At 38.9% G+C, this 27,955-nt stretch overlaps 1 protein-coding gene across 4 annotated transcripts in view; it reads right to left on the bottom strand.

The window, feature by feature from the left end:
• Window positions 1-1,958: 1,958 nt before the first annotated feature.
• LOC108145889 (myocardin-related transcription factor B) overlaps window positions 1,959-27,955 on the bottom strand; it is a 48,112-nt gene continuing 22,115 nt past the window's right edge. Inside the window, exons 2-7 of one of the 4 annotated variants that reach the window (XM_017271538.2) lie at window positions 26,398-26,439; window positions 15,287-16,144; window positions 14,498-14,638; window positions 9,545-9,610; window positions 5,859-8,372; window positions 1,959-5,686 (exon numbers count right to left, since the gene is read on the bottom strand). In XM_017271538.2, the coding sequence (XP_017127027.1) occupies window positions 3,750-5,686; window positions 5,859-8,372; window positions 9,545-9,610; window positions 14,498-14,638; window positions 15,287-16,144; window positions 26,398-26,439 (5,558 nt within the window). In that variant the 3' untranslated portion in view covers window positions 1,959-3,749. Of the gene's footprint in view, window positions 5,687-5,858; window positions 8,373-9,544; window positions 9,611-14,497; window positions 14,639-15,286; window positions 16,145-18,333; window positions 18,452-26,397; window positions 26,440-27,955 lie in introns of those variants that run through there. The other 3 variants (XM_017271539.2, XM_017271541.2, XM_017271540.2) reach the window with 3 other exon arrangements.

The raw sequence follows: 27,955 nt of genomic DNA, 5'->3' as shown, positions 1-27,955 counted from the left end.
GAGGAGCGTGGAAAACCAGCTCCTGTGACAAGGACCAAGGACTAAAAACGATGGACTTAGGACCTGCGGACGATGAATATAGGGGGCAGGGCGAAACTTTTCGCTTTGGTAAGCAACTGACGCCATTTTAATAACGCAAAATACAGTCAGCGCTGTATAAATTTAGTTCGCAATGGGTGGTTTTGTGAATTCGCGTGGGTGGTGCGCGGTGGTTCGCGGTGGCCCGCGATGGTTTTGTATTTCGTATTTTGTGTGGTGCTGCCGGGCAACTGTTGCTGGCACATATTGCAGCTGTTGTGGATTGTGTTGACGCTGTTGTTTTCGCTGTGGCTGCCAGCCAACAATGGCCAAAAACAACGACACATAGATGCATAAATTGCCATGGATATAGAACGCGTTATTAAAGGTAATGGCATAGCCTAATTTGGGGGGAAATATTTATGCGAGTTGGCCATCGATTCAATAGGGACCTTAAGCCATTCAATGACAATTGCTGAATAGCTATTGAATTTTCGAACAAAAGATGATTACCTAAGCCTAATCCTTTCAGGGAGCAGTGAAGGTAAGAGCTTAAAACCTTAATTAAAGCAGATGGGATTGTTTTCATAGAGAACTATGTGAAGCCAGTAAATATTAATTAACAATGAAATTGACGAGAAAGGTATTTACTTTTTGCAAAGCGATGATCGAATACGCTTACAGCTTAAAACAGAAAAACATTTATTACACATTATAGACATTGGGCTTTCGATATTATTTAATTGCCTTTAAATGTTTGAAATATATTATGTATCAATTTAAAATATCTTCTATCTTTCTATCTTTGAGCTGTGAATGCAATTTAAACTCATATTTTCAAAGTCACCAATTTTAGCATTTTTTATAAGGGGTACCATCATCATTTTTTTCGAAATTTGATCCAACCCAAAATTTTTGAGCTGTGAATGCCAGTTTGTTGGAAATTTTACGACGAATTCAACGAGGTATGGCATTCCAACATTAAACCATTATATTCCATAGTTTTGATCAAAAATTGCAATTTAAACTCATATTTTCGAATAGCTAGAAACTTTAAAATAAATTAATTTGAACCGATTCTTTTATTCAATTTCTAAAATGTTTTTGATGATAAAAATATATAAATTTCAGCAAAATTATTGTTTCATCAATAAAGCCTAAGAGAAATAGGTAAAGGACAGCTCCTTCCGCCGATGAAATAAAGGCAGGTCCACTTTCAAAGGATGTTCACGAGCAGATTGTCTCTGTGTGGGACAGCAGGCCACTGCAGGAGGTCCTTTGGGGGGTTTCCTTGATTGTCCTTCGGCTGTAAGCCACAACGCTTGGCAGCCGTCCAACTATGGAATATCCGACAATTGTTGCCATAGCTACATGGCTACTCAACTGCCACTGCTGTTGCAATTTTGCGTCATATTGTTTGCTGATTTCGTTTCGGGTCTAAAAATAAACAACTCAACTCAGTGAATGCCCCGCCCCGCCCCCCGAAAAGCCGAACAGTAAGTGGGCGGTGGGCGGTTGGCCGCCAATCAAGGAATGGCCGTTTCGGCTAATTATAAGCCTTGTTTTGTTGATGTTGCTGATGCTTCTGCTCTGTGGCAGTCATAAAATCATTATGATTGCGTATTATTCTGTCATTGATTTTAATTTTAATGTGGAATTTTAATGCGCTTAAATGCGTATTTATTATGCTTCGCAGAGTTCCAAACTTGATAAGGCACTGGGCCGAAATCATTTGTTTGGCTTCGGTGCTAATCAGTTTTAGTAAGTGAAGGAAATCCGAGGGCAAAGGCCAAAATTTGGAAAAATGAATAATGTTTTTATTTACGCATTAAGTTCTTTCACATATTTATATATGTATATTTAAGTATATCGGTATATCACTTGTTATGTATTATTATATAGACTTTTATCCTTTTCTGTTGCAATAAAATTACACATAGTTCATGACGTGATTGAGTTTATTCTGTATTGTATTTAAATGAAATCTCTTTTAAACGCAACGCACAAAAATTGTTCAAGCCAACATATTAAATTAGATATTTAGGTAATTAAATTTAGAATTAATCAAACAATAAGTTTAGTTATGGTAATTAAGTTTGGTTCTAACAATAAACGTATTCATTAATTAATAAATAGTATATGAATTGTTATAATGGAAAAGTTTCTCATTTGTGTTTAAAGCGCGTCGATGATAAATATACTTTAAGCTTACAATCCAAGTGTAAATCGGATTATTGCAAATGTAAACAAGTGTCAAGTAATGATTAACTTTAGCTCTGCGGATGAAATGTGTGAAATTTTAGACTAAATCTAAACGTAGAGTATATATAATTCGCTTATACAAAAATATATATATTTATTGAGTTTTTCACACTTTTTCAATTTTGAATTGGGTTTTCTTTTGCTTGTTTCTTCTTGAAATGTGTCCTTTTGCTTAATATTTAATTATTCCAGTAGTTTACATTTAAATTTGATTTTATTGAGCCCTACACTCAAAAATATGTCCGAATGCTTGGCATGCTCTCAATTTACAAAATACACTTAGCCGAATATGTATGCATACAAGAGATGAACGATTACGATTACAATTCCGAATTGCGTTAGACACTGTTAATAAATGTGCGTTAAGTACACGCTGCAGGATTGAATTACTTTACGAAATAGCTAAATTAATTGCTTTTAATATATTTTCTTTAGAATTAATTTAAGTAACGGAATTCGCTGTGCCTAAGAATGCAAAAAACAAAAAGAAATATATAATTTCGCTAGCATTTAAAATGAAATCGTTCCAAGTTTAAATATTCATTCAACTTGTTTTGTGGCTTCGACTACTTTAAAGGCTTTTTCTTTCCTTGCAGGAAATACTTCTCAAATTGTTTTTTTTTATTTAATTTAATTTTGCTTTAAAATTAGAATTAAGCATTGCGTAGGCTTTTAATAATTTAATTCATTTCATTTTAAATAGAACTTAAAACAAAATTACTGAATGTGTTTCACTTAAGTCGTTCTCACAACAAGAATATAATTTTTTTTTGTTTATATTATTTTTTTAAAGAGTTTTTTTTCTTGCCACTTTCTCATCTTTATTTTCTGCAGATCTTAGTCCTGATCCTGATCCTCATTATCCTGGACTCATCAACTCATTCATTCTTCCATTCGGTTTAGTTAGTTAGATTTCACTCGCATTATTCTCAAATTGGAATGACCTTCATTAGAAACATGTACTTTTGTTTTTTCTTTTCTCTCTTTATCGATCTTAGCAACATTTTTTTAAGCTTACTTTTAAATGATAGTTTATGATAGATAAGTTTTACTTGTTTTTCTTTTTTCTAAATGTTTGGCTGTTTTTTGTTATTTGTTTTTTTTTGTTTTTGCTTGCTTATATAGGAAAGGGTGCAAAAGAGTATGGTATTTTCTTTTGGAGTGTTTTACTCCCGGCAATTTTGGCATTGGTTTTTTGTTTGTTTGTTTAGTTTTTGCTTGGAAATAGTAAAGTTTCGAAATTTCAACTGACGTTCAAATGTTTTAAATGCATTTAGAAAATAAATAGGATTTGTTTTGTTTGGTTTTGTGTGTGTGATCGTTTGCTTTCTTCATAACGAATTCTTAAGGAATATTTTGAGAAAAGTGAGCACCACGCTGGATTGTGTGTATTGTATAAACAAAGTTGGGAAAATATATGGATGTTTTTGAAAATTCAACTCTGCTCTGCCTTTTTTTAAAGGAGCTTTCTAGACTGTAAAATCCCCTGCTGCCCAGTTCATCTTGTAGTCGTCCATGTTGAACAGATCGAATATATCGCCACTGGCATTGAAGGCGTCCACTGCTCCTCCTCCTCCTCCTCCACCGCTGCCGTTGTCCACTCCTCCACCTCCTCCTCCAGAACCATTGACGCTCGTGGCTGACGTTGAGTATTCGCCATGTTGACCCGCCTGCGGTTGCGTCACCGCCTGCATGAAAGAGTTCAGTGTGCTCTCGAAATCGTCGCAATCCATGGGCGTGCTGTGGCTGCTGAAATGGCCATTCACCGCCAACGACGAGGAAGATGATTCCAGGGATCCTGGATTGCAATTGACTCCGCCCGGACTGTTGCCATTCCCCGTGACATGCTGGCTCAGCTGGGCCACAAAACTATCCGCATCGAAGTCCACATCGGGATTGGCATTGTTATTCAGCAGCACACTGTCCGGACTGCTGGCATCCAGCAGCTCATTGATGGAGGGCTGCAAACTGGGATTGAGATCGCGTCGCAGGTTGTTGTTGCCATTGCCATTGCCATTGCTGCCATTACTGCCATTGCTGTTGCCACTCTTAAGCGACGAGCCATGGCAATAGCCAGTGGAGTCATCGCCCATGTCCATCTCCAGTTGCTGCGACATCAGCTCCAGCAACTCGTACTCATCGAAGTGATTGAGTTTGGCATCCGGACTGTTGGGCTTCTCACCGCTACCGCTGTGACAGCTTTTGGGCGGCGTGCTGGGCGGAGGCGTGGCATGGTGCTGTTCCAGGAAAATGTCCAAGGTCTTGGCCACACTCTCTGCATCAATAGATGAGGTATCAGTTTGCAGGGGCGAGGCCATGTCTATGCTCTCTATAAAGCCATGATTAGACTGCTGAAATTCATTGGTGTCCATGGCCATGTCCACTAATGATTGGGCTGGTGTCGAAGGTGCCTCCAGCTTGGGCACCAGTGGCACAATGCTGGCTCCCCCCGCCGCCGTCGTGGGCGTGGCTCCCGGGAACATCGACAACTCGGGCAGCGGCGTGAGCGGTGTAATGGGCTCCAGAGCGGCACTTTCGGGCAGTTCGCCCTGTTTGATGAGTATGTCCAGGACATCGCTGACCTGTTCGGACTTGATGCCCGCCGATTTGCGTTTGCTCAGCGGAGCAGTGGGTGTCGCAGGCGCTGCAGCAGGCACTGGCGAGGCCACAGGCTCCTCCTTGATCTTCACCAGCGGCAGGAGACCATTTAGAGCTGCCGCCTTGCTGGCTGCCAGCTGCTTGGTGGCCTCCTCATAGTGCGGCGGTGGTGCTGGCGAGGGTTTGATGTCCAGCTGGATAAGTTGCTGCTGGGCAGGCTGGAATTGCTGCTGCTGCAGCTGCTGCAACTGCTGCTGCGTGATGATGGACTTGGCTTCGATGGGAAAGACAATGCTGGGCAGGGAGTTTGTGCGTTGATGGCCATTCAGCAGCTTTTTGGGAGGTGCAACAGCAGCGGGAGTTGCTGTTGCAGCTGGTGTTGCTGCTGTTGCTTGTGGTGCTGATGTTGTGGTGGCCGTTAAACTGATGTTGCCCAGCGTGTGCGCCGTCATGTGCTGATCGTTTAGACCCACCAGGAAGATGGTTTGATTGCCCTCGTTCCACAGCAGTCCCAAATTGTTGTGATGCTGCGTAACTGGAGCAACAGTTGCTGCTGTTGCTGCTGTTGCCGCTGGCTTGGCTGAATGCAATATGGTTGTTGTATTGCTGGCTGCGGGCACATTGGATTTCTTGGCTGTTGTCTTGGCAGGAGCATTGTTTATAATGTGGTTGTTGTTGTTGTTGAATGGAATGAGTACAGTTTGTGTCTTTTGCGTGAGCAGGCGCACCTGTTGTTGCTGCTGCTGTTGTTGTTGCTGCTGCTGTTGCTGTAGTATCTCCAGACTAGACTTTTGCTGGTGACTCAGTCCTGTAAGAAAAATAATAGAAAATAGTTATAACAAATTACCAAGTTAGGTTTATAAATAAAGTTACATTAAAATACAATATAATAGTAATAACAAATTATATAACATATTAATATAAATAAAAAAATATATTAATATAAATATTAAATACTGTTCTTTTAAACAAACACTCACCAATCATATGCTGCGTTTGCTGTTGTCTCTCTTGTTGCTGCTGCTGCTGTTGTTGCTGCTGCTGTTGCTGCTGTGCAGCAGCTGCTGCCGCTGCCTTTTGCTTTTGGATTTTGGCCTCCAGCTGCTGCTTGACCACCATCTTCTGGTTGATGGGCGGTGGATTGGCTGACGAGGAGGAGGAGATGATGTTGCTACTGCTGTTGTTGCTGCTTGAATTGCTGTTGCTGGCTGACTTCTTGGCGGCCGATGATCCCTGTTGCTGCTGCAGCCCATTTACCTTGGCCAGACCTCCAGCAGCAGCTTTCACGGTCACCTTAGCGGGTATGTTGCCCTTCTCCACCTGCTGTTGCTGCTGCTGCGGCATCACAGTCAACGTTTGCTGCGGCCCATTCGCGGTGGTGGTGGTGATCAGGGTTATTTGCTGCGAGGGCAATGCATTCACCACCTGAGCTGTCACCGTTTGCTGATGTTGCTGCTGCTGCTGATGCTGTTGCCGCTGGCGTATCTTCTGCAACTCCTGCTGCGATCGCTGCAACTGCCTTTGCAGTTCATCAATCTTACGCTGCTGCTCCCTCAGCAATTCCTCGTTGCTCAAGATGATGGTAGCAGTTTGCGGCTGGGGAGGCAGTATAGTCTGCAGCGTCATCGGATGCGTATTATCCGCTAGTTGCTGCTGCACCACATCCATCTGTTCATGCTCCATGCCCGCCGCATCTGAGACCAACATTGTCACTGGCTGCGGTTGCTCCACCAGACCGCAATTACTGGTGTCCATGGCATCGCTAATGGTGATCACCTCGCTGGTGACATTGCCATTCGAAGCGGAGTGACTTCCTCCTGTTGCAATGCTTTCAAGTGGCTCCAAGGGCAAATACGGTTTCAGTCGCTCTATAAGATGCGGTTTGGGTCCGGAAACGGGCAAATTCCTGCGCTTAAGATGCTGTTTCAGATCCGAGACCTTCATCTTCTCCAGACGCGTTAGGTCAGTGATGGAACTGGTTGTGGATTCGGCATAACTGGTGGCCGGACTGGCTGGTATTGAGGAGCTAATTGAGAGCGCTGGCGAGGGCAAAGGTGGCGGATGTTGCACCACAACCGCATGGTGTTGCTGATGCTGATGTTGCTGTTGCTGCTGCTGCTGATGTTGCTGTGGAGTGGCTATTAGCGACAAAGTAGGCGGCGTAGGCGTGGCTGTCAGCATGGTTGTGTCCCCAAAATTTAGAGGAGCTCCGCCCGCACTGCTCGTTATGGAAATGGTATTGGGCAGACTGATGGGAGCTGCAGCTGGTTGAGATTGCGCAGAGGCCAGCGCTGGCACCGTTTTCGTGGTCACCGTGATGCTGTTGTTGTTGCTGCTGCTGGTGGGAGCTGAAGCACCTGGAGCACCTGCCGAAATCGCTGGTATTATGGACTGATTCTTGTTGAGGTTCTCCAGAAACTTGAGCAGGCAATTCTGCTGCTCCAACATGAGCTGATAGGAGGTCTCCTCCGGTTGCGTTTGATCCTGCTTTTGGCCAGCCGCACTCGGCGGTCCCTTGTACTCGTGGAATTTGATGGTCCTGGCCTTGGACACCGGCTTGGATTTGGATTTCTTCCTGTTCTTATCCTTTCCCGGGGCATCGGACTTGAGGGAAACGGGCTGCAAGTGCAGGTGTCGAGTGCTTGAGTTCAGGGGCGGTGGCGGTGGCGAGGCAATGGACGAAAGCGGACTCAAAGTGGACGTAGAGCTGGAGGCCAGGGAGCACGGCGAGGGCAGCATGGGCAGGTATTGATGATGACTGGCCGTGACACTCTGGCACAGTTCCTCGAACAGATTGGCCGTCTCCTGCTTCACTTTAATGACACTACTGGTGGCCATGGGCAGCGGTGGTGGCGGCGGCGGAGGTGGTATCACTGGTGCCAAGACCGCTTTCGGCTGCTGAATCTGCTGGATCTGCTGAATCTGCGGGGAAGTGACCACCAGTTGACCCGCCGTGGGCATGGTCAGGGCCATGGTCACTATGCCCGCCGAGGCAGCCGCCGCCTGCAGCACATCGGTGGGTGGTGAACTGGCTGCCACGACTGCCACTGCCATGGGATCATCCAAACGCGGTGGCGTCTGCCGCGTGTCGCTCTCCGAACTCAGGGAGTCCTCATCGAAGGTCATGTAACTATGCGGATGCTGCGGCCTGGTCAGCAATCCCTCACTGGTGGCCTTGAAGGAAACCAGTCCTTCCTTCACAATCTTCTCGATTGGCTTTTCCGTGTGCAGAATGTTCTTTTTGATTAGCTCCAGCGGACCCGGACGATGCTGGATCTGCGAGTTGAGCTGATCGGCCAGGCGAGCCTTCTTCAGCATGCGCTGCTTCTCCGCCAGACTCGGATCGATGTGGCACTCGTCCTCCTCCAGGATGTGCAGCCGCTCCAGATCCTCGCGATTCGGTCGCTGTTGGATCTTGGCCTTCAGCAGATCGCTGGTCTTGGCGCGCTCCAGTTGCTTGCATTGTTCGTGGATGGCGGGCGAGGTCTTCAGAGCTGTAAGCGAAAAATATGTTGATATTAGTTGAGTTTATAATTTTCTATAGATGTACTACTGACTATCAAGCCAATGTCAAACGCGAACTTTTAAGCTTCACTATGACATTTCAACAATTAAATTTCCATGCACTATTTCCAATTTAAAATAAAGGTAAATTGATAATTGGTAAAAAGATTAAATTGATTTTAAACATTTTAAAATAGCTAAGGTATTTAGAGCTGTCAGAGAAAATTATTCCAATTTCAACAACTGAATTACAAAACACTTAAATTCTTTTAAATATTTTGTTATTAATCTAAAACTTATCTAAACATTAAATAGTCTTTAATGGATATTAATGTAAGTTTTAGTAAATTAAATTAATAAATTGTTAAAATTTTTATTTGTGATAAGTTTGACTATAAAGAAAGGAAAGACAATTCAATGGCAAACTATTAAATTTCAATATGCTTTATTATGAAATTTAATTAAAATGTTCCTAAAGTATATATTTATTATATTTCATGATTCGTTTTATCAAAAGCTATCTAAGCAAAAAAAAAAACCCACTAACATGGCCTTAAAATAAAATTATTCCCAAGGTTAGAGATGCGACTTTCAATGCCCAAAAAAGCTAAAACATTTTCCATTAGTTCACCGGCATATGTAAACATTCCGCTTGAAGAATTTCCCGAACCGCTCATCAACAACTAATAAATTTAATGCATTTCCTAGCCATCTCGTCAGCCTTAACACCCTAACTGCCCCCACAGTATTTGGATACACAAAATGTATTTCTGATCCAGTGCCCAAAAGTTGGCTTAGCTTTTCTCTCGCTTTTGGCGCTTCAACATTTCTGGAAATTTATCATTTAAATTCAAATTCACTTTCGGCTGCGTTGAGGGCTTTGAATTAGTTTGTAAATTTGCGTATTTTCCAGGATTCTTTTCCTTGGTTTCGCTTCGTTTTTATTTCGTTTGCGCATAAATTTGAAAGCCATTGAAATGAAATGTTCGACAGCAGTATTTGCATATCCTTTTTGGCAGCCGATGAATTGGGCGCCTGCAGATGCTCTGAACCGGCTAAGTGAGGTTAATATGTATTTTATCGATCTGACTAAGCGGCTAAATGCTGTGACCCGGGGCAGGAATAAAATCTGCTTTTCGGACGCACGGCATCATCTACTTACATGGTATGATGCCCTGCTCGACGAGCTGCGAATGTGGACGTCGCACCATGAGCTTCACTTTGAGCGCTGCAAAAAGATGGAAGACCAAAGAAGCAGGTTAGTCAAGCTGCAACTGTTGTTAGTAACTAATCAAAAACTACAAAAGATATAAATTATTTTTGTTAAAATGTGGAAAGGTGGTGGTTAAAGATTGTGATTGTACTCTATAATGAGATATCTTTAAATTCGCGATATTTTAAATAATTTAAATAAAAGTACTCAAAATACTTTCTTTCTAGTATAACTAAAACCTGAATTTAACTTCAAAGATATTTTTCTGCAAAAAAATATTAGTTAAGCTATAAAGAGTCCGCCCACTTGCTAGTAACAAATCAAAAACCACCGAAAATCATAAATTATAAAACAATACGTGGTGGAGTGGTGATCAAACATAGAAATCCCATAAAAAGTGCCAAAACAAAACAGCTGGAAAGGGGCGGAATATTTCTGGGGCGAAAAGTTTGCATTTTCCTAGCCTTTTGACAATGCCAGGGCAATGGCAATAAATGTCGAGAGGCAGCTGCGAATGGGAAAAACAGGGCAACGAGAAAAAAGAAAAAGTTGTTAATATCTTTATGTGCGGGATATTATGGTGTGAACAATGTGTACATATTTTTGCCAAGAGTAAAAAGTTCAGAACTGGAAAATTAAATATTTAAGTCATACCAAAGTCAAAGTCAAAAGTAAGGGGGCGAGTATGGAATTGGAAGTCTGGCGACGAAGGTGCGGACCCATGGCGCGTATGCGTAATAATCTGATTAGATTGCCAATGCTCCCGGGCGGCTAAGTAACAGATTGATGTCAATTAACTTGGCATCCAGTCAATGGAAGCCGCTGAGAAACACGGACAAAGTGACAGACTGATGGCAAAATAAATAATGGGCTACAGAGAACATCCTCAAGCCATCGCACAACTTTGACTTTGAAAGATGAATCGACAATACGCTCTCTCAAAGTCACTCTAATTATAATCGCAAAGCAAAGCGTAAAAAATAATCAATTAATGGGACATTATCCTTTCAACATTAAATCCAAATGGGCGATTAAATGCGTGCAAGCATTGTGTAATGTAATTTTAGTCTCCAGGGAATGTTTTGGCATATTAAGCATACGACCTGCTGTCCTTCCAATCCTAATACCATTACCTTCAATTAGCATTCCGAGCACTGGCGAAATTGATTCACAAAATGGCCAGCCAGCCATGTAATTAAAACGAAATAAAGCCCATTAAGGCGCAGGACATTGCGGTGGGGAGTGGGGTGGATGCGGATGAGAATTTGGATGGCCTCATCCATCGGAAGCCTGGAAACTGAAGGTAAATAAAGCCAAAGCCGCAAATGAAACGAAAACACAAAGTCTTATGCCCCTACAGCGATTCGAGGCAGCAAAAGCCAACCGGAGGCCACTGCACTGGGTGTTTTTGTGGTTTTCAACCAAGGCCAGGGAAGATATGAGCATTTAAGACCGGAAACGTACAGAGCGAGCAAAAAAAAAAAAATTCATAGCCATTTCTCATGCCTACTGTCCTATACATTTTTTATGGGTTTTACTTTTTCCATTAATATTTCTTTAAGCAAGTTGGTAAAGGTTTAATATTGTATTTACCAATGACTGATTTACTTTGAATTCGATTATAAGGTTACGAAAATAAAAATATTGTAATGTTTATAAGCTTTATTTATTTTGATTAATAGATTTCTGCTTAACAAACTGTGCATTCAGCTATAATTTTCAAATATAAATATAGTTTTTATTTTATTGATGAAAGTTACATTAGAAAAAATGTAAATTAATTTATTAACATAATATTTTTTATTCTTTTCTTCTTACCAAATTTTGAATTCAACTACTACTATCATATCAAACATATTATCAATATGTTTTATAATCTATATTGTTAAATTGAAACAATGTAGTAGAGAAGAGTTTTTCGGACAGAAATATTTAATTATTTATTGATAAAAGCTTAGGATCTAATATTTGAAAATTTCATTTTTCCCAGTGCATATAAATGCATTTTTGCCTTGTCCCCTTTTGTCATTTTGCACTTTTGACTTTTGCGGCTTGTGTGCGCATATTGTGTGCAATCTTAGTAAGTGGGTTAGTCGCTGAGAAAAGCCTTTTACCCTGGCTATTTAATTTTTGATGCTTTTCTATGCTGCCCAGGCAGAGAGACACACAGAGAAAAAACACTTGACGCCACAACAAAGTCGACATCAAAGTGACGATGACGTTATTAAAGTAATTTGGGCTCTTTGTCGGAAATCATCATAAAAAGTCGAGAGGGGAAAAAGCTGCCAAGGCGCGTAATTGTCTCAGACGGCGGTGGCAGCTGTTGCCGATTTTACGATTGAAGTGTGCCACACAAAATTCTTTGTGTGTGCAAAACACCCAAAAAAAAAAAAAAAAAAATAATAACCGAAAACAAATTCTTGTTTTTGTTTATGGCTGCCAGAGAAAATACTCGAATTTTTAGCCATGTAACACTGGAAAATCTTCTCACGGTGACGACACTGTCGCCTCCGCGAAATTAATTATGCGCGAAATATTTTGTTTGCTTCTCGTCAATACACACACCCACCTCCCCCTCCACCTCGATTGATAAAAACAATAACATAAATTCCAAATTAAACACATAAAAGTTTTATGCGAAAGGCAATAAATGAGTGTGTAGACATGGCCAATGAGTTTCTTATAGAATTCCTGTTCGTATTTTGTTGCGGTTAGCTGCCCTTCGCCGAGAAAAACCCAGTGCCTGTGGCGAAGGTCAGGTAAACAATTGCCGGGGAAAATTAAGAAAATCCGGCCAGAGAGCGGGAAAACTGGGTAAGAGAGCCCACACAAATATATGGCTAAATGCGTGCTTATATGCGGTATTATAAAATCGATTACGTGATCAGCGTTGCTCTGACTAAACGAAGACGCCATCGTCCCAGCTAAAGGCAAATGCATGTGATGATGGCATTGGCAACCAAGTAACAGGCACAGTGGGTTCAAAAGGGCAGCTAAGTGCTCAAAAACTAAAATAAAATATTTCGATAGGTTTCGATATGTTTTCTTGCTTTAAACAGGATATTATATAAATGAAAACCATTTTTGAGGATTTCTTTTTTAAATATTTTTAAAAACTAACAAGCAATTCGAACAATCACAGGTTTTAATCTAGCTTTAATAATGCTACTTTTGAAGGAAACATAAAAGAGACCTTTAACTATCTAAACTTTAATAGGAAATGTTTTCAATAAAAAACAATAATTTAGCTCATAAAATAAAGTAATTTAAATCCATTTCCGATCGTAAAAACCAGTGTGCGTTCATGGGCCACCATTCGGTGCATGTAGGAAAATGCCTTTACAACTGTCGCCCTGCCGCCGTTTATTCCCGCTCTTCTCGGCGTTTTTTGAGTCGCGTGCAGCGTGTTTATTTGTCAAAACATTTTTGCAGCGCCGCCATCATTGACTGCCAGCCATGTGTTTATAATACATTTTTTTCACAAAATGTTTACATACACCCCCTGCCGGGAATCGAAAGGCGAAAAGGAAAAGAACTGGTGGTTGTTGCTAAATATGCAGTTTATTGTTAGATAACTTGTTCGTTCGGCGCCTGCCGGAAATTTTCACCATACATTTTTGGCAGTTTTTAGCCTTCCAAAAAAATAAACCTTGCTTTCATAAATATTTAGATTTAAGGAACCTTTTTCTTGTCAGGGTCAGGGCGTGTGAACTTTTTATATCGTCCATTTCCGGTTGCACCTCAGAAATCTGGCAAGTGCAGGCGACATAAGCTGTCAAAACTATTAGCGGCTATGCAATATATATATAATATGTATCCACACACAACTGGGTCTGTCATCTTTGGCCATTCAAAATTAATAAGAATATTTCTCTTCACTCAAAATGCCAAGCAAATATGTAGGCCAGCCAAAAAAGAACGGAACGAAACGGCACGGAAAAACTGTTGACAAAATAGAAAAGCATTTTTTGAATGAGTTTTCGACGGGGGGCGTGGCAACGCAAGTGTACGCCTTAAGTGCCTGTTGTGCCGTGACAGCTTCATTAAAACTGTGAGCGCCTTGTAAAAGTCTACACAGGAAAAATCAATTGGAAATATTCACAGGTCAACAAACATGTATCATTTTTGTCACAAATAATGTAAAATTGATATTAAATAAGGGTCATTTATCCCTTTTTTCTCTGTGTTAAGCCCAAATTTATAGGGAATTTTATTATAGGGAGTATTATTACTTATCAATTTTTGTTTTCTATGTACTACTGCCCCCCAGTCGAACGTCAATAATGAGCTGGGCAGCCGAGGAGGATTACGATGATGGTTTTCTGGCGTTGCGATGCGATGATCGTCGTGATGGTGGCTGGCATTTATGACTAAGCAGGAGGCACCACAGCACGGATGACAAATGCCAAACAGCCGCCAAAAGATGGCCAACGTGGGCGGCAAACATTGGGTAAACAAGAGATAAACTAGCAAGCAAAGGGTTTTGAGTTCTGGGTTGCTAAAGTGGATTGATTCCTTGGCTGTCAGCTTTTTTGGGTGGCCAATTAATCGTCTTGAAATGTTTTTGTCCCCACAAAAGCAAAAGAAAAGTTAAGCATAGGTGTTGAGGGGTGTAACTTTTAAAAAACAAATTATAAATGCATGCAATTGTTTGACGAAAACATATTTATCTCATCAAAACACCTTATACAAATCTTATTCATAAAATTACCTAAAAATTGTCTTTTATGTAAGTTAAACTTAGTAAAGTTCAAATAAATTCAAGTTAACTTCTGCAATAGAAGTTGGATACAACCCAACTGAAACTTTCAATGAAAACAAAACTGTGCTGAATTCTTGGTAAAGAAGTGAATAGCTACTCCAATTGTATTTAGGAATTTCGATTAGGGATTGTCAACTCACATTCTTTGTTCTTGTCCATGGCTGGCTGCAGCGGACTGGAATCCACGATTGCCTTTGGCGGCGACTGTCTGGCATCGTAACAATCCGAGTTGTTGCCATCATCGCTGCTGCCCAGAAACGTCGCATGCAAACGCTGCTCACCTGAAAACAAAAGGTACAAATATATTAGTATGGGTTTATTTTTTGAGAACGGAAAAACCACACTAAAATGGGTTAAACAAAAAAAGGTTTTTGGTTCTTGCATTTTCTGTTCTATTGCTACTTTTATTGGTAGCTTTTCTCAAAATTGTATAAGAATTAGGATTTAAATAAAAGTGTTCTAAACATGAATTAAATAAATTTTTTTTTTATTTAAGTACTTAGCGAAAAGCTAAGTGGTTAAGTGATAAGGTTGATACATCAAAAATAATATTTTCAAAATCTCACTACCTAAGTAACAACATTAATGTATGTAGATAAACTAAAATACTACTGTTACTGTTATAATAAGTCCTTCAAAATCTTTACAATGGGGTTAAAAGTAATAAAACTAATATTGTAAATGTAGTTTTTCAGTAAATGTTTTATAAAATATTTTAGCATGAGTTAACCCATTTTAAAGTTACAAAATCGAAAGAGCTTCCTTCTTTTTTGCATTAGTAAATGATTTATTACCCCGAAACAAAATTTTACCTACCATTCACTGCCTCATTAACAATTAATATAATAACTTTACTAATAAAAGAGCTTCTTAAAAACCTTTCAAGTGTGTTTTAGCCCATCTTAAAGTTACATATGAATAGGACCCACCCTCCGACATGTCGCCGTAGGCCTCGTGCAGCAGTATGATGTCCTGAAAGGTGTGCTCCAAGGCCTTGCCGCTGAGCCTGGTGGCCAGGAGGCCACTGCAGGCGGCGCTCGAGATGAGCTCGACGGTGGTCAGTGGCGTGCTGGAGATGGTGGCCAGCAGCGAGGAGCTGCCGCTGGCACTATTTCCGCTGCTGCAGCCGCTACTGCCGCTGCTCAAGCTGTGCAGCGAGGCGGACTTGACCAGCTGGCCCACCTTCTGGTTGCCCCCCGTCTTCTGGGTGGCCTTCAAAGTTCTCGACAGGCTCTTCGTGGGCGACGTCGAGGTGGATTTGTTGAGGAACCTGCTCGCCGTTGCTGCTCCTGTGACGGATCCCTTGGAACCACCACTGGAACCGGACTTGGAGTGGCAGTGGGAACTGCTACTACTATGGCTACTGCTGCTGCTGCAGCTGCTCAGACTGCTGCTGATGGACTTCTTCGAGGAGTTGGAACTGACGGAGGATGCGGGCGAGGCCGAGGACGACGACGACGAAGACGAACTGTGTCCCAGGATGATCGCCTGTTGCTGCTGCTGCTGATGTTGCTGGAGTGTATTTGTATTGCTTTGGGCGGCGAGTTTGGTGTCAATGGTTATGGGTATGACACTGCCGGTGGCCACCAGTTGGTGATGCTTCTGCTGGGCCAGCGGATGCTGATGATGATGAGGCTGCTGCTTGCTGGCTGATCCTCCGCCTCCTCCTCCGCCGGCAGCTGAGCCCTGGAACCAGCTGGGAAAGTTGCCCTTGAGCGTGTCAATTAGATCCTGATCGAGCGTTAAACGCCACGATGCAGGTCCGCCGTCCACGCTTTGCGTAGACTCTGAAAAATTGCAAAAGAAAAAATAACATATTAGAACTTGTTGGACAAATTTAAAAGTAGTTAAACAATAAATTCATAGATCTAGCATTTTAAAACTTTAAACCTTTTTAAACAACATTTATGATATGTTTATTGTGATGGTTAAAGAATACAAGGTTTAATGGTATTGCAATTAACTGGCACATTCTTCCTTATACTATATTCTGCCATTTAAAAATGAAAAATGCTAATCATGAATAATTTAATTTACATAATTCATAAATAATATTATTATTTGGTAAATAAAGGAGTGACCTATTTGCATATTTATTGCAGTGGTCAATCTGCACTTAAAGTCCACCCACAATTAATAGCTAAAGCCAACCGAATTCATTAATATTCAATGGTTTAAAACGAAGTGTTAATTTGATTTTCCATTTTCCTCATTATCCGTTCTCTCTTTTTCCCATCCACATTCACATTCACACCCGCACATTTATTTATTTAAATGTGGCTTTTCCAATGATGTTTTTGTAGTTGCTGCTGCTGCGGCTGCTGCTGATGATGTGGCCACTGGTGTGCTAGTTATTTATGCTAAACACTGCCAAGTAACCTAGTTTGTTGGCCCAATCCCCCAATCGAAAACGCCCCCGCGCATACTATAGAAAACATAGCAAAGCGCGTACTTGGTATTTATTTTTCAAATTCTTTTTTACAATTGCCGCCGCCTCTAGAGGGTTTTCTACTGCTGTGTGTGCCTGTCTGAGATTTTGTGGCCACTTTTTGGCTTGGGAATTGCCCGTCAGCTATACATAGATTATAAATGTATAATTGCAATTTGCCGAATCACTGGGCGCACTGCTCTGCTGCTGCACTGCTGTACTGCTGTACTGCTGCACTTACTCGTAACTGGTGGCGACAGTAATGCGAATTCGAGATCGCCAAACTGTGAAATTGCGCCGAAAATCTTGGCAAACGGCGGCATTGCATCATGCGAAAGCGACATTCCCAGACACGCCTCACATTATGCAATATTCGGCGATATCAGGCGACTATTTTCGACCCGATCGTCGTTTAAAAATAAGTCGCAAGTCGCAAGTCCCAAATCCCATATCCCAGCATAATGGCCAAAATCTCTTTGCTGACTGACATGCACTTGTCAAATGTCCTTCTATTTCTGGCACTAATTTCCGTTTCCTTTTCGCTTTGATAGCGTTTTATTTTTGGGTAGCTTAAAAAGGTTTGCGCTTACATTGTCGTTGTCCGAATTTGGATATTTTTAGAGATTTTAGATCGCATTTAGGTCGCCTCCAAATATTCTTTCGCTAACACTGCGTGGGCCAACGAAAAACTGTCATACTTTCAGCTTTTCCTCTGCTTTCCGTCTTGTTTGTTTATCTAAACTAAATTTAAAATTGCTTCGCAAATAAATGGATAACTGTGCCGAGCGCAGCATTTGCATTTGCATTCGCTGCGACATTTATTGGTCATTAAGGCGAGCGCCAGAGCAAAATAAAAGCTGCAGCAGAAAAAGAGGCAGCAGCAGCAGCAACAGGCAAGCAAACAAACAAACAAAACAAACATACCAGCCATCCCACCGACTTGCAACAACATGCTGCCCGGCAGCAGGATACACCGGAAATAAATTATAGGGAATTTCTAACTATTCAAAAATTAAAAAGATGTTCAGAAAAAACTCTTATCCTGCCACCTTCGCCATTTGTTGATATAATTTAATTTAACTTATTCAAAGAGTTTTATTGAGCAACAAGAAATAGCTTTTCAAAAAAAAATTATCTAGTTTAAAGAATTAAAATTTAAATAGTAATGTAGTTTCAACCTGGGCCCATTAATTTATTGATACAAATAAAAGTAAAACTCCATAACACCTAAAATATATTTTCCCACACTTATATTATAGAGATTGTATTATGTAAGATTAACAATTAAATTCAAATTAAATCAATAAAATGAACCTGCACTGTTTCATACTTTGCTTTGTGTTTTTCAAACCTATTATCTACCGACACTAAATTCTTTATTTTTACTTTACAAAAATTATATATTTCAGACATATTTCATGATAGAAATTTTTTAAAAATACAAAGCTTTAAGTAAAAGAAAATTATTTAATAAGTTCAGCTCACAGATTTTAAATTTTTTGTTATTTTTTTTAAATTAGAAACGAACACCAGTTTTGTTTCGTGTACCTTTGATGCCTGCCCCAATCTTTTGGTTTGGGTTTGGCTGTGTGCGGTGGCGCGACATGATGTCCACACGCAGGCACATGGTTTCGAGATGAACGGTCGGCGGACGACGAGGGGGACGGCCAACCAAAGCCATTGCCAAATTCTATTTTCGCGCCAGCAGCCAGTGAATGCAAGTGGTTTTCACTTGGCCAAGACGTCGTTACCCAAATCCCCCCTTCTTCCCATTGGGGAGTCTCTGCTGTCCTTCACCCTTCACCCACCGCCCACTGCCCTGCCCCGCCCACTCACCGCCTTGGCCATTACAATTTGTCAACTGGGCGTATGCGCAATGCTGCTGCTACTGCTGCCGAGGCAATGACAAAACAATTGAATTGACACAAAGGAATTGGGAATGAAAAGGAAACCGCCGCTGCTTCAAAGCGAAAATTAATGAATCGGAAAGAACAATTGAGCAGGCGAGAAATTGGCCAGAATTAGTTGGCTTTAAATATTTTCAACTAAAATAGAAAAACAATTGCGGAATTGGCCATTTGCTCGAAATAAACTAGACGCAAAGTTTTGTAATACTTGAAATGTGTAAGAAAAGTCTATAAACTAACATTAGTGTAATACATTTAAATGTTTTCTTCGCTTTTATAAAAATGTTGTAATTAAATAAGAATTATTATCATTTATAAATATACCAAGTCAATTTCATAAAAAGTGATAAGTAAAGTATGTTTCACATACATAAATTTTCCATACCACTTGTTGCCATTTAGTAAATTATAATCAAAGTACAGTATACATGCCAACCCCTTGATGAATCAATAAACAGAACAAATACACAATAAACATTTTTCCAGAGATGTTGACAAAACTATATAACCTTGAGAGGGAAAACTAAATATTATATATATATATATATATAAATGTATGCACACACATAGACAGTGGAGTCCAGCAAGCCGGAACAGTTGAAAAATAAAGGACTTTGGGCCAGGCACTTAGTTTGATTTCATGGCCAGAAGGAGGGACTAGGACCCCATGGCCAAAACTAATCATTCGGAGAGGAGCGGAAGTTGCGGCGGAAGTTGTAGCCCAGTTTTCCGCAGCCGCAAAAGTGTGTGTGGGTGTGTGTATGTGTGTGTGGTAGTTTGGAATGGTTACTTCAGAGTAAACATCAATTATGTATGCTGTATGCCAGCAGCCATACACGAATCAACGCGCCGCAAAGTATGCTACATTGAGGTTGCCCCCTTTCTGTGCGTATCTGTGTGTGGTAGTGTGTCTGTTTTGGCCAACTTCCTTTTGGCAAGACAGGAAACAGGATGCTGTTAACGTTACAATTCGACATAATCGATGCTTGTCGTACGAGGCTCTCGCATTTAACCTGGCAATTTGTCTGCGGCTGCATAAACATTAGCTTTCATTTGCAGTTTATCTTCCAAACCGCGCAATAAATCAAAATGTGAATGAAATAAATTTATTCTTGAAATTCATTTTGGTTCACGGGTGCTTAAAAGTTAGTTATATAAACAACTAATCTATGATTAAAGATAACAAAATGTATCGCCTACCTTGAATTTAAATTAGCTCCAGAATTCAATAAAAAAAGAACCAGTATTTGCTTTAACTTCAATTTCATATTTTTTAAAACAAGCTTAACCATATATTTTTTTTATGGTTCAAACATTATTTAAGGATAACATAAAATAAGCTACACCCATAAATTGAACCAAAGAGCTGATTACTTTTTAAATTTAATTCTTTTTAAACAAGATTCTTATTTTATTTTGTTTTGAGTTTATTTATATTACATTATAAATAACGATTGTAGTGTTCTCAGGTTTAAGCCTTTGACAGAACATGCTCATCTCTTTTATAATCCTTTTACAAATTGTTTATATCCAATTAACCAGTAATTAATTTATTAAATAGTTCATATTTTATCGTGTCAAGTGACTCATTTGCCTGCAAGAAGCAGTTGCATTTGAATTATTAGAAACGTGCTGCCTGATGACTTTTGCACCTCGGATCGTGACCACTGCCATTGTTTATTGTTTCGATTTAGCGAAAACAATCTGCGAGTTGCGACGTTTACATATTCATTTGAATGCCAATAACAGCTGCAGTGGCAGCGGCAACATCGCTGACAGCTTCGACAAGCGAGGATTATGCAAGCGCCATGAATGCTCCCTCCCAAAAAAAAAACCTGAACCGAAAAATAGAACCCCTAAAAAAAAGGAAGGAAAATCAAATGGATCCGTGGGGGAAACGTCGGAGCAATAACAAACAGAAAATCGCTTGCCATGTGTCGCTGGGTGGGTGTATATTGTATAGTATAATGTACATGTAGATGGGGCTGCAAATTGAAACGTATATTTGTAAACAATACGCAGACGTCATAGACAAAACTCATTTAAATGGGAAAAACATCCAGCAACAACATTTCAGCGGAAAATACTAGTACCAACGATCACTAGCACAGCACAAATTAAAAGTATAGTACACCGCAGCCAAGAAGCTGCGTCGATCGTTTGAATGCACTGCGAAAAAAAAGTTTAGAATGTTTACCAGATAAACATCAAGATTTATTAATGTAGAGTTAAACAAAAAAAAAACAAAGCTAAGATTAAATTTGTGATATTTTCTCGAAAACTTATACATTTTTTTTTTAGATTTAAAGTTAAAATTAAAAATAAATATTTATTCTGTGTGAATAAACACGACTGAATGAGCTCCCATCCGATTTGGTCATAATGCTGAAAACTTGTTTTTCCACTTGCTCGACGAACCAAAGATTAATACAATTTATAATAAAACAATCTATGGCGAACGTTATTTTATAGTTTTTAATATGCATAAAGTGGTATTGCCTTTTTGGAGCAGCTTTGCCAGAAATTTCGCATGTTATCGCAACTTGACAAGTGTCAGGTAGCTGGCAACAACAACCAAACAACAAAACAACCAAGCAACAACGAACAACATGTGAACAACAATAACAACAATATCAGGAGCATGTTCAGAGTTGCGGCGAAATATCATCAGACAAATCAACAAAATATCTACTCGAACTGGCATTGAAATTGGAAATATTAGTTTGGTCGAATCTGTTACTTTTTTTTGGGCCTCTGGCCTTATCAATGGCATGAGTCATGGCAAAGTTCGATTTGTATGGGGTTTTTTTTAGTTTCTTTACAATATGGAAGAAAATATATAAGTATTTGGAAGCATAAATTGTTGTAGTTTATTTTTGTGAAACAGCATTTTATGTGAAACTATTGTTCTACATCACTAGTTTAAATTGTTGTTTGTATGCTGAACTTATTTACCATTTCACAAATTTGTTTCTTAACTGTCGACTTCAAATAATAATTTATTATCATAACATTCAATGGAATTGATAAGCTCAAGTGCTCTAGTTATCGCTTTGGTTAGTTATTGATTACTTTGTTTTGTTTTTGTTTAACCAATGTATAACTTTGTCTAGAATTTTAAAATGTTTTTAGTTTTTATTTATTCAGTTGTCAGTTTTCTTCTCAACTGCAGATTACTTTTAATATTAAAATCTGAGTTTATTTTCCACATTTTTCTAAGAACTTTAACTAAAAATTCAAACTTTTTAATTGACTTAACGCTTGAATTCATTTTAAGTAAATTGGCATTTTGAGCAACACAATTTAACTTGATTTTATGAAACAATTTCACACCTGTCAGTGGATTTTCAATGCCCTCGTGTGGCTTCTTATCACTTTTACTTATTTATTCTTGGACATTTTGCTTTGTATCTGTTTATTTTGCGGCTTAGTTTAAGTTTCCAAAGCACTGGGCATATCGGTACGGTAAACAAAAAGCCACGATAACACAAATCGTTAACTGATTCATAAAGCCATTATCAGTATAGGTATATTGATATAAGTATTGAAATGCTTCTGAAATCGCGTCCGGCGTGTTGAGAGCAACCCGGCAAACTGAATATGAACAAAAAACAAAATAACTCGAACTGGTCGAGCGGCTAATGTTTTGGGGGCGCTGTTCGATTGTTCGCTGGTTCGACTGTGGAAATGGCCAAGTGACGTTTACCTGGCCAACTGACAGAGTGACTGAGTGACACAGGTGGGCGTCATCGACTTAACTGGCATTATGTGACGAGCTCTCTCTCATTCTTTAAACTAAAGTTCTACGCTGCACAGAAAAAAAACGAGGCGTACCTATGATTTTAAAAAATTAAAAATACATTTTTTTACGATGTTGGAAAAATGTTGGAAAATTCTAAGTACTTCTGATGACAAATTCAGATATTACAAAATATTATTTATGAACATTTTTAAAAAGTGTATGTACTATTTTTAATTACAAAATAATTTAATAGTTTATGACTTCTGGCTATAAATTTAAGTATTAAAAACATTATTTCTGAAAAATCACTGGTTAATACAAATTTACAACTCTTTAAAATTCAAAAGAATAGGAAATCCAATTACATTAAAAAAAACCTATCTAAAACATTTAATAATTATTTTTTTTTTTCAATTGTCGTAGAATTAATAGAGCATTTTTGACCAGTGATTGTCAGGTAGAAGAAAAAGTAATATTAAGCTGCCTGTGACATATTTGCGTTTCATTGCGTTGATTGTGGCTGCAGTTTCTCCTTCCTCACGAACAATGGCTGCTAATAAGCGCCAAGCGCGCAGTGCAACTGAAACTGAAATTGAATTAAAGCTGGTTTGTTCAACTGTTGCATGCAAATGAGTGGCGGCAACGACGTCTTCAATGCCTGCGGTTTTCATGCAGTTGTTGCTGATGTGCTGATGTTGCTGCTACTGCTGTTAATAATATTGCTGCTGGGCGACGTTCTCTGATGCTGCTACCTGAACCAAACAATTGCTCGACAGCAAAAGTCAATTGGGCAGGCACTAGGCACACACGCAACAACACACACACACACCCAAAAAGCTGGCTCCTGGCTGGTGTCGGACATGTTTTGCATACAAAGACCCCACTGATGTTGACTGGTCTTTTATGTAGCTGCATGCGTGAGATGCGTGTGTGCACTTAGTGAAATTTAAAGCAACAAAATCAAAAAGGAATGAAACACAAATAGATGACAAAGAAATTTCTTGAGGTTTTATATCTCTCTAAAAGGTGCCTCGTACCATATTTTTTGAATATGTTAATTTGTTTTTTTTTTTAATTCTAATTTCATTACTTCTTTTACTGCTCTTAAACTGCATTTTGTAAAATATATTATTGACAAGAGTATTCACGAAAACCTAAATTGAACTACTTGACAAAAATGTTCCAAACTCTAATTAACCATTATTTTCCAAAGTGCACTTGTGTGGCTGCCAACAGGATGCACTTGCAGCAGTGTTACAACACTTGAGTACACAATGGGCAGTGGTCAGTTGGACATTTTTGCCCAACACACTGGGTTGATTGAATTGTAAGTTAATTAGAGAGTGTCAGACAGGAGTGACATGGTAGAACATTGCAGGAAAGTGTGATCAATCTTCACAAACTAATACCCTTTTCGAAAGAGTTCCGCCTACCAAAAACCAAATATAAATAGACCCAAAACGACCATGTTTTTCGAAAGGGTGTGGCCGTCTGTGTGGGTAGTGTCCTCAATTAAAATTAATTATGCCCAAACGATACGCTCAATAAAATTTAATTTGCGAAAATATGAGCCAAGAAAATGAGCCACATAGGAAAATGTGACATTTAAGTGCCGGAGGCCACCGTCCACAAACTATTCGGCAAACAACAAACATACACAGTTGGGTCTAATAATTGAAATTGAATTTTCAATGATAGCACCGACTAGAGACCCAACGAAATATGCAAATTATATCCACCCCCATGAGCAGAGATTTTCGGCAAACTATTTATATTCAAGAAGGCTTGCTTGGCTCTTGTTTTTCGGCAACTGCAGCTGGCTTTCTTTTATTTTATTTTATTATTCAGTAATGCTGGCAAGTTGGATTATTGAAGCTCATATCTCTCACTTCCACATTATTATATCTAGTTTTAACCAGTTTATTACCTTCACCCATAAATAAGAAGCATTCAAAAGTTTCTCCAGAACCTGCCAATTAAATAAACACTAAACACTTGACCGGATTCACGTTGAGCATCCCTTCTGTTTTTATCAAATCGAAGCGAAATCGTATTAAAAATAAATAAAATTAAAAGTGTAAAATGCACAAGCACACACACACACACAAACAACTATAGGCCATGCTGCGTGCCAAGTGGAAAATATTTCGCAAGTTTTTCTACACATTATTGTGTGAAAAATACTATATATATAGTATATATATATATACAGACGTATAAATTCGGACGCAGGCAGGCTGCCTGTGTGTTATGTTTAGTTTTGTACATTCAATTTGCCATTGTTGTTGCCTTCTATTCTATTGTTGCCGGCAAAAAACAAAATAAAACAACAGAGAATTGGTAGAAAGAGCGAAAAAAACAAGGCATAATAAGCAGGCAAAAACAAAAAATAAAAAGAAAAATACAAAAAAAAAGAAGCATAAAGGAGATGAAAATGAACATTTTTTGGCAAACAATTCAGGGCTAAATATTTTCATTGTGTTGTTGTGTTTTATCACAAAAGCATAGGTTCGTAGTAGTATCCAAGCGGCAACAGGAAAAATCTAGATAAAATCATCAAGATTTTAGCAATTTAAAGTCTCACATAATTTGTGTGCAAATCATCTGATATTTTTGGGAGGAACCTTCTGTCTGCTTCCTGTTTGTAGTTAATTTTTAAACTATAATGTTAAGCAACACACAACAATTTCAAAAGATTTTGTCTTTAACTAATTTACATTAAATATTTAATGATTAAATAAGCAAAAGTTTGATTAAATATCCAACAGAAACATCCAAGAAAACTTGATGTAACGCCCAAACCATTAAACCTTTTCACGGTTATCCTTGAGACGTCGCCAAGTTACTAGTTAAATATTCAGCGCTAAGCCAAGGTAAAGTTTGGTTAGTTCAAAGGGGTTGGTTGGGGTTTTTAGGCTTTTGACTTGCACACACAGACAGACACGCGCACACATTTAATTGCAAAAATGCTTAATTATGCATGAAACATTGAACATACGCAGTCGGAGAGAGAGATGAATAATTCATGGCAAAATGGAGAATTCGTGGATCGGCTTTTCATCTCTTTCTCCTTCTCTCCGATTCAAAACAGCGCGCATTGCTAAAACAAACAAACAAACAGCATAAGAAGCAATATTTTGTGGCCCCTAATGACGTGCGTCGACTTTTCTCCATCCAGACGGCAAATAAGAAAAAATCAACACGAAAATTGGGCAAAACTTTTGCCTGTGCAATTTGCACGTCAACATTTTGCCCAAAACACCAAAAAGTAATACTAATGGTAAGCAAAACAATATTTTTGGCAACACTGACGGTCAAGTTTGTGTTGTGATATTGTAAAGAAGCCTCCAGACGGCCATGTACACTACACCCTTCCACCAAATCGCCAAAATCGAGGGCATTCAATATGGGAATGAGGTGAGAATTGACTGGACAAGGCTCTCGTTAACTTGGGAACATAGTAAATACAGTTGAAATTCCCTAATTCTGTAGGGTGAACCAATCTTGGGGGTTTTATAATAATATTATTGCATTTATTTAAATAATTTTAAAATTTTACGAATAAAGAACTGAAGATTACTTTTTATATAATGGAATTAGCATAGTTGTAATTTTGTATACGGAAGTTTTGAGCTGTTTTATATTGGAAAGAATACGTTTTAATATCATAATCTTAGCTTTACAGCTTTTTCTTTCATTAACTTAAATTTTCACGATAAAAGAACTTAAGTTTACATTAATATTTTACAAATTTGCAAAGTTTTTTTTACACACTTTCCACTTCAACAAAAACAGAGCAAATTTTGGACACTATCAAGATAGTAACATAATAAATTATGTTTGTTTTCAGGTAAATAAAAATTGAGGATGGAATCTAGTTTTAAGTTACTTTCAAGCTTTTAATATAGCATTATATTATTATATTTACTGTGCCCCATACTAAACATATATATACCCACTCACTCTCGAATGGATTCCAATTGATTGGCCACAAAGGAAACTCACCTGCAACGAAACAAAAAGAGGAGACAATAATTAGCAAAGAAAGCCAATGAACACAGACGCATGTAATTTGTCTTAGCAGAATCAGAATCAGAATAATAGGAAAACCGATTTTCTTTTGGGGACCATCAGAATGCGAGTGTGTGTGGATTGTCAACCGATTTCGCATACGCCACGTTGGTCAACGCACTTTCCAAGGCTGCCAAAAACGAGAAAAAAAAAACACGAAAGCAGCTGCAGCTTGCTAGCCGCTAATCATAATTTTTGATCTACAAATTAATTAGCATTCGCACGAGTGTGATTGCAATTTATTGGACACCAATTGAGATGAAAACGCGTATATTCATTCATAAACATTGCAAAATACGAGTAACAGAAAGAAAAAAAAACCAAAAAGGGAACTCAATTTATTAATTGCTAGCAAATGTTGGTCGTGTGTTGCAAGAGTTTTTGCGATTGCTCTTGCGATTGCCATTGCAATTATTTCGTCATGTTGGCGTCGCCGCGAAAGTTCAAAGTTGCAAAATCTTTAGAACATAAAAGTTTTTCGCACGTTCCGCACATTGGGGCGAAATTCGAAGGGTGGGGCTGTCGTAGGCTGGCTGTGTAGAGGATTATTCATGGCGCATGTTTCAACGGTTTGGCAATATCCCCCGCCCCTCGAGCGGCGAAATAATTAATTGCAAATATTATTGGCCACTCAGCGCATGCCAACACAATAAGGACCATAAAAATAGCCAGTGAAATTTGCAATTCGCATAGTTTCGCAATAAGTCGACGGCGGACGACGATGACTCAAAACTGCAAAAACCCAAAAATCATAACCATAAAATAAATGCACAAAAGCTGTGTGTGTGTGGGAAATGATGCATTTTTGCATGGCAGCAGGATGATGAACTGCAATATGACAGTTTGAGGAGGTACTAGTTGGGCTGCTCAATTGGCAGGATTCTCAAATGTCTCGAATCATTTAGTCGAGTGATTCTCAACTATTTCAAGGCCCCCCCACAAACCAAAAACAAATCAATGTGAAACTGAACACTCATTTATTATAGTGATTAAAATAATAAAAACTATTTTTGCACGGGCAGTAAACCAAAGTGTCTGTACTTATAGTACTTAAACGCTTAATTAAGCTGTTAAATATTCTTTATTCGCTGTCGGCTGCCAAAAAGCATTTAATTGGTCCTAGGCGCACATAAACAATGGCTATTTACCACAAAGTTATGTGTAGAACACAGTTTTGACAATTTAACGATCTAATAAGAAAACGTGTCACAAATAATGTATATTAAATGTGAGCCAATTATACGTTACTTGAATTTCAATCTAAAACTTTTTAAACATCTTAAATAAAGTATATTTAAGATGTAAACGTTTATACTCAAAATAACACAATAACAAATAAAAAATCAAATGGAAAATGCATTTTCAATTGTTTAAAAATACACAAATTTAAAACAGAAAAATTAACTATTGAATACATTTTAATTTATTTGTTTTTAGTTTTGTAAATTAT

The sequence above is a fragment of the Drosophila elegans genome, unplaced genomic scaffold, assembly GCF_018152505.1.
Source record: "Drosophila elegans isolate 14027-0461.03 unplaced genomic scaffold, ASM1815250v1 contig_208, whole genome shotgun sequence".
NCBI classification, from domain to species: domain Eukaryota; kingdom Metazoa; phylum Arthropoda; class Insecta; order Diptera; family Drosophilidae; genus Drosophila; species Drosophila elegans.
The sequence above is the reverse complement of the archived record's forward strand: the minus strand, read 5'-3'. Positions and strand labels throughout refer to the sequence as shown.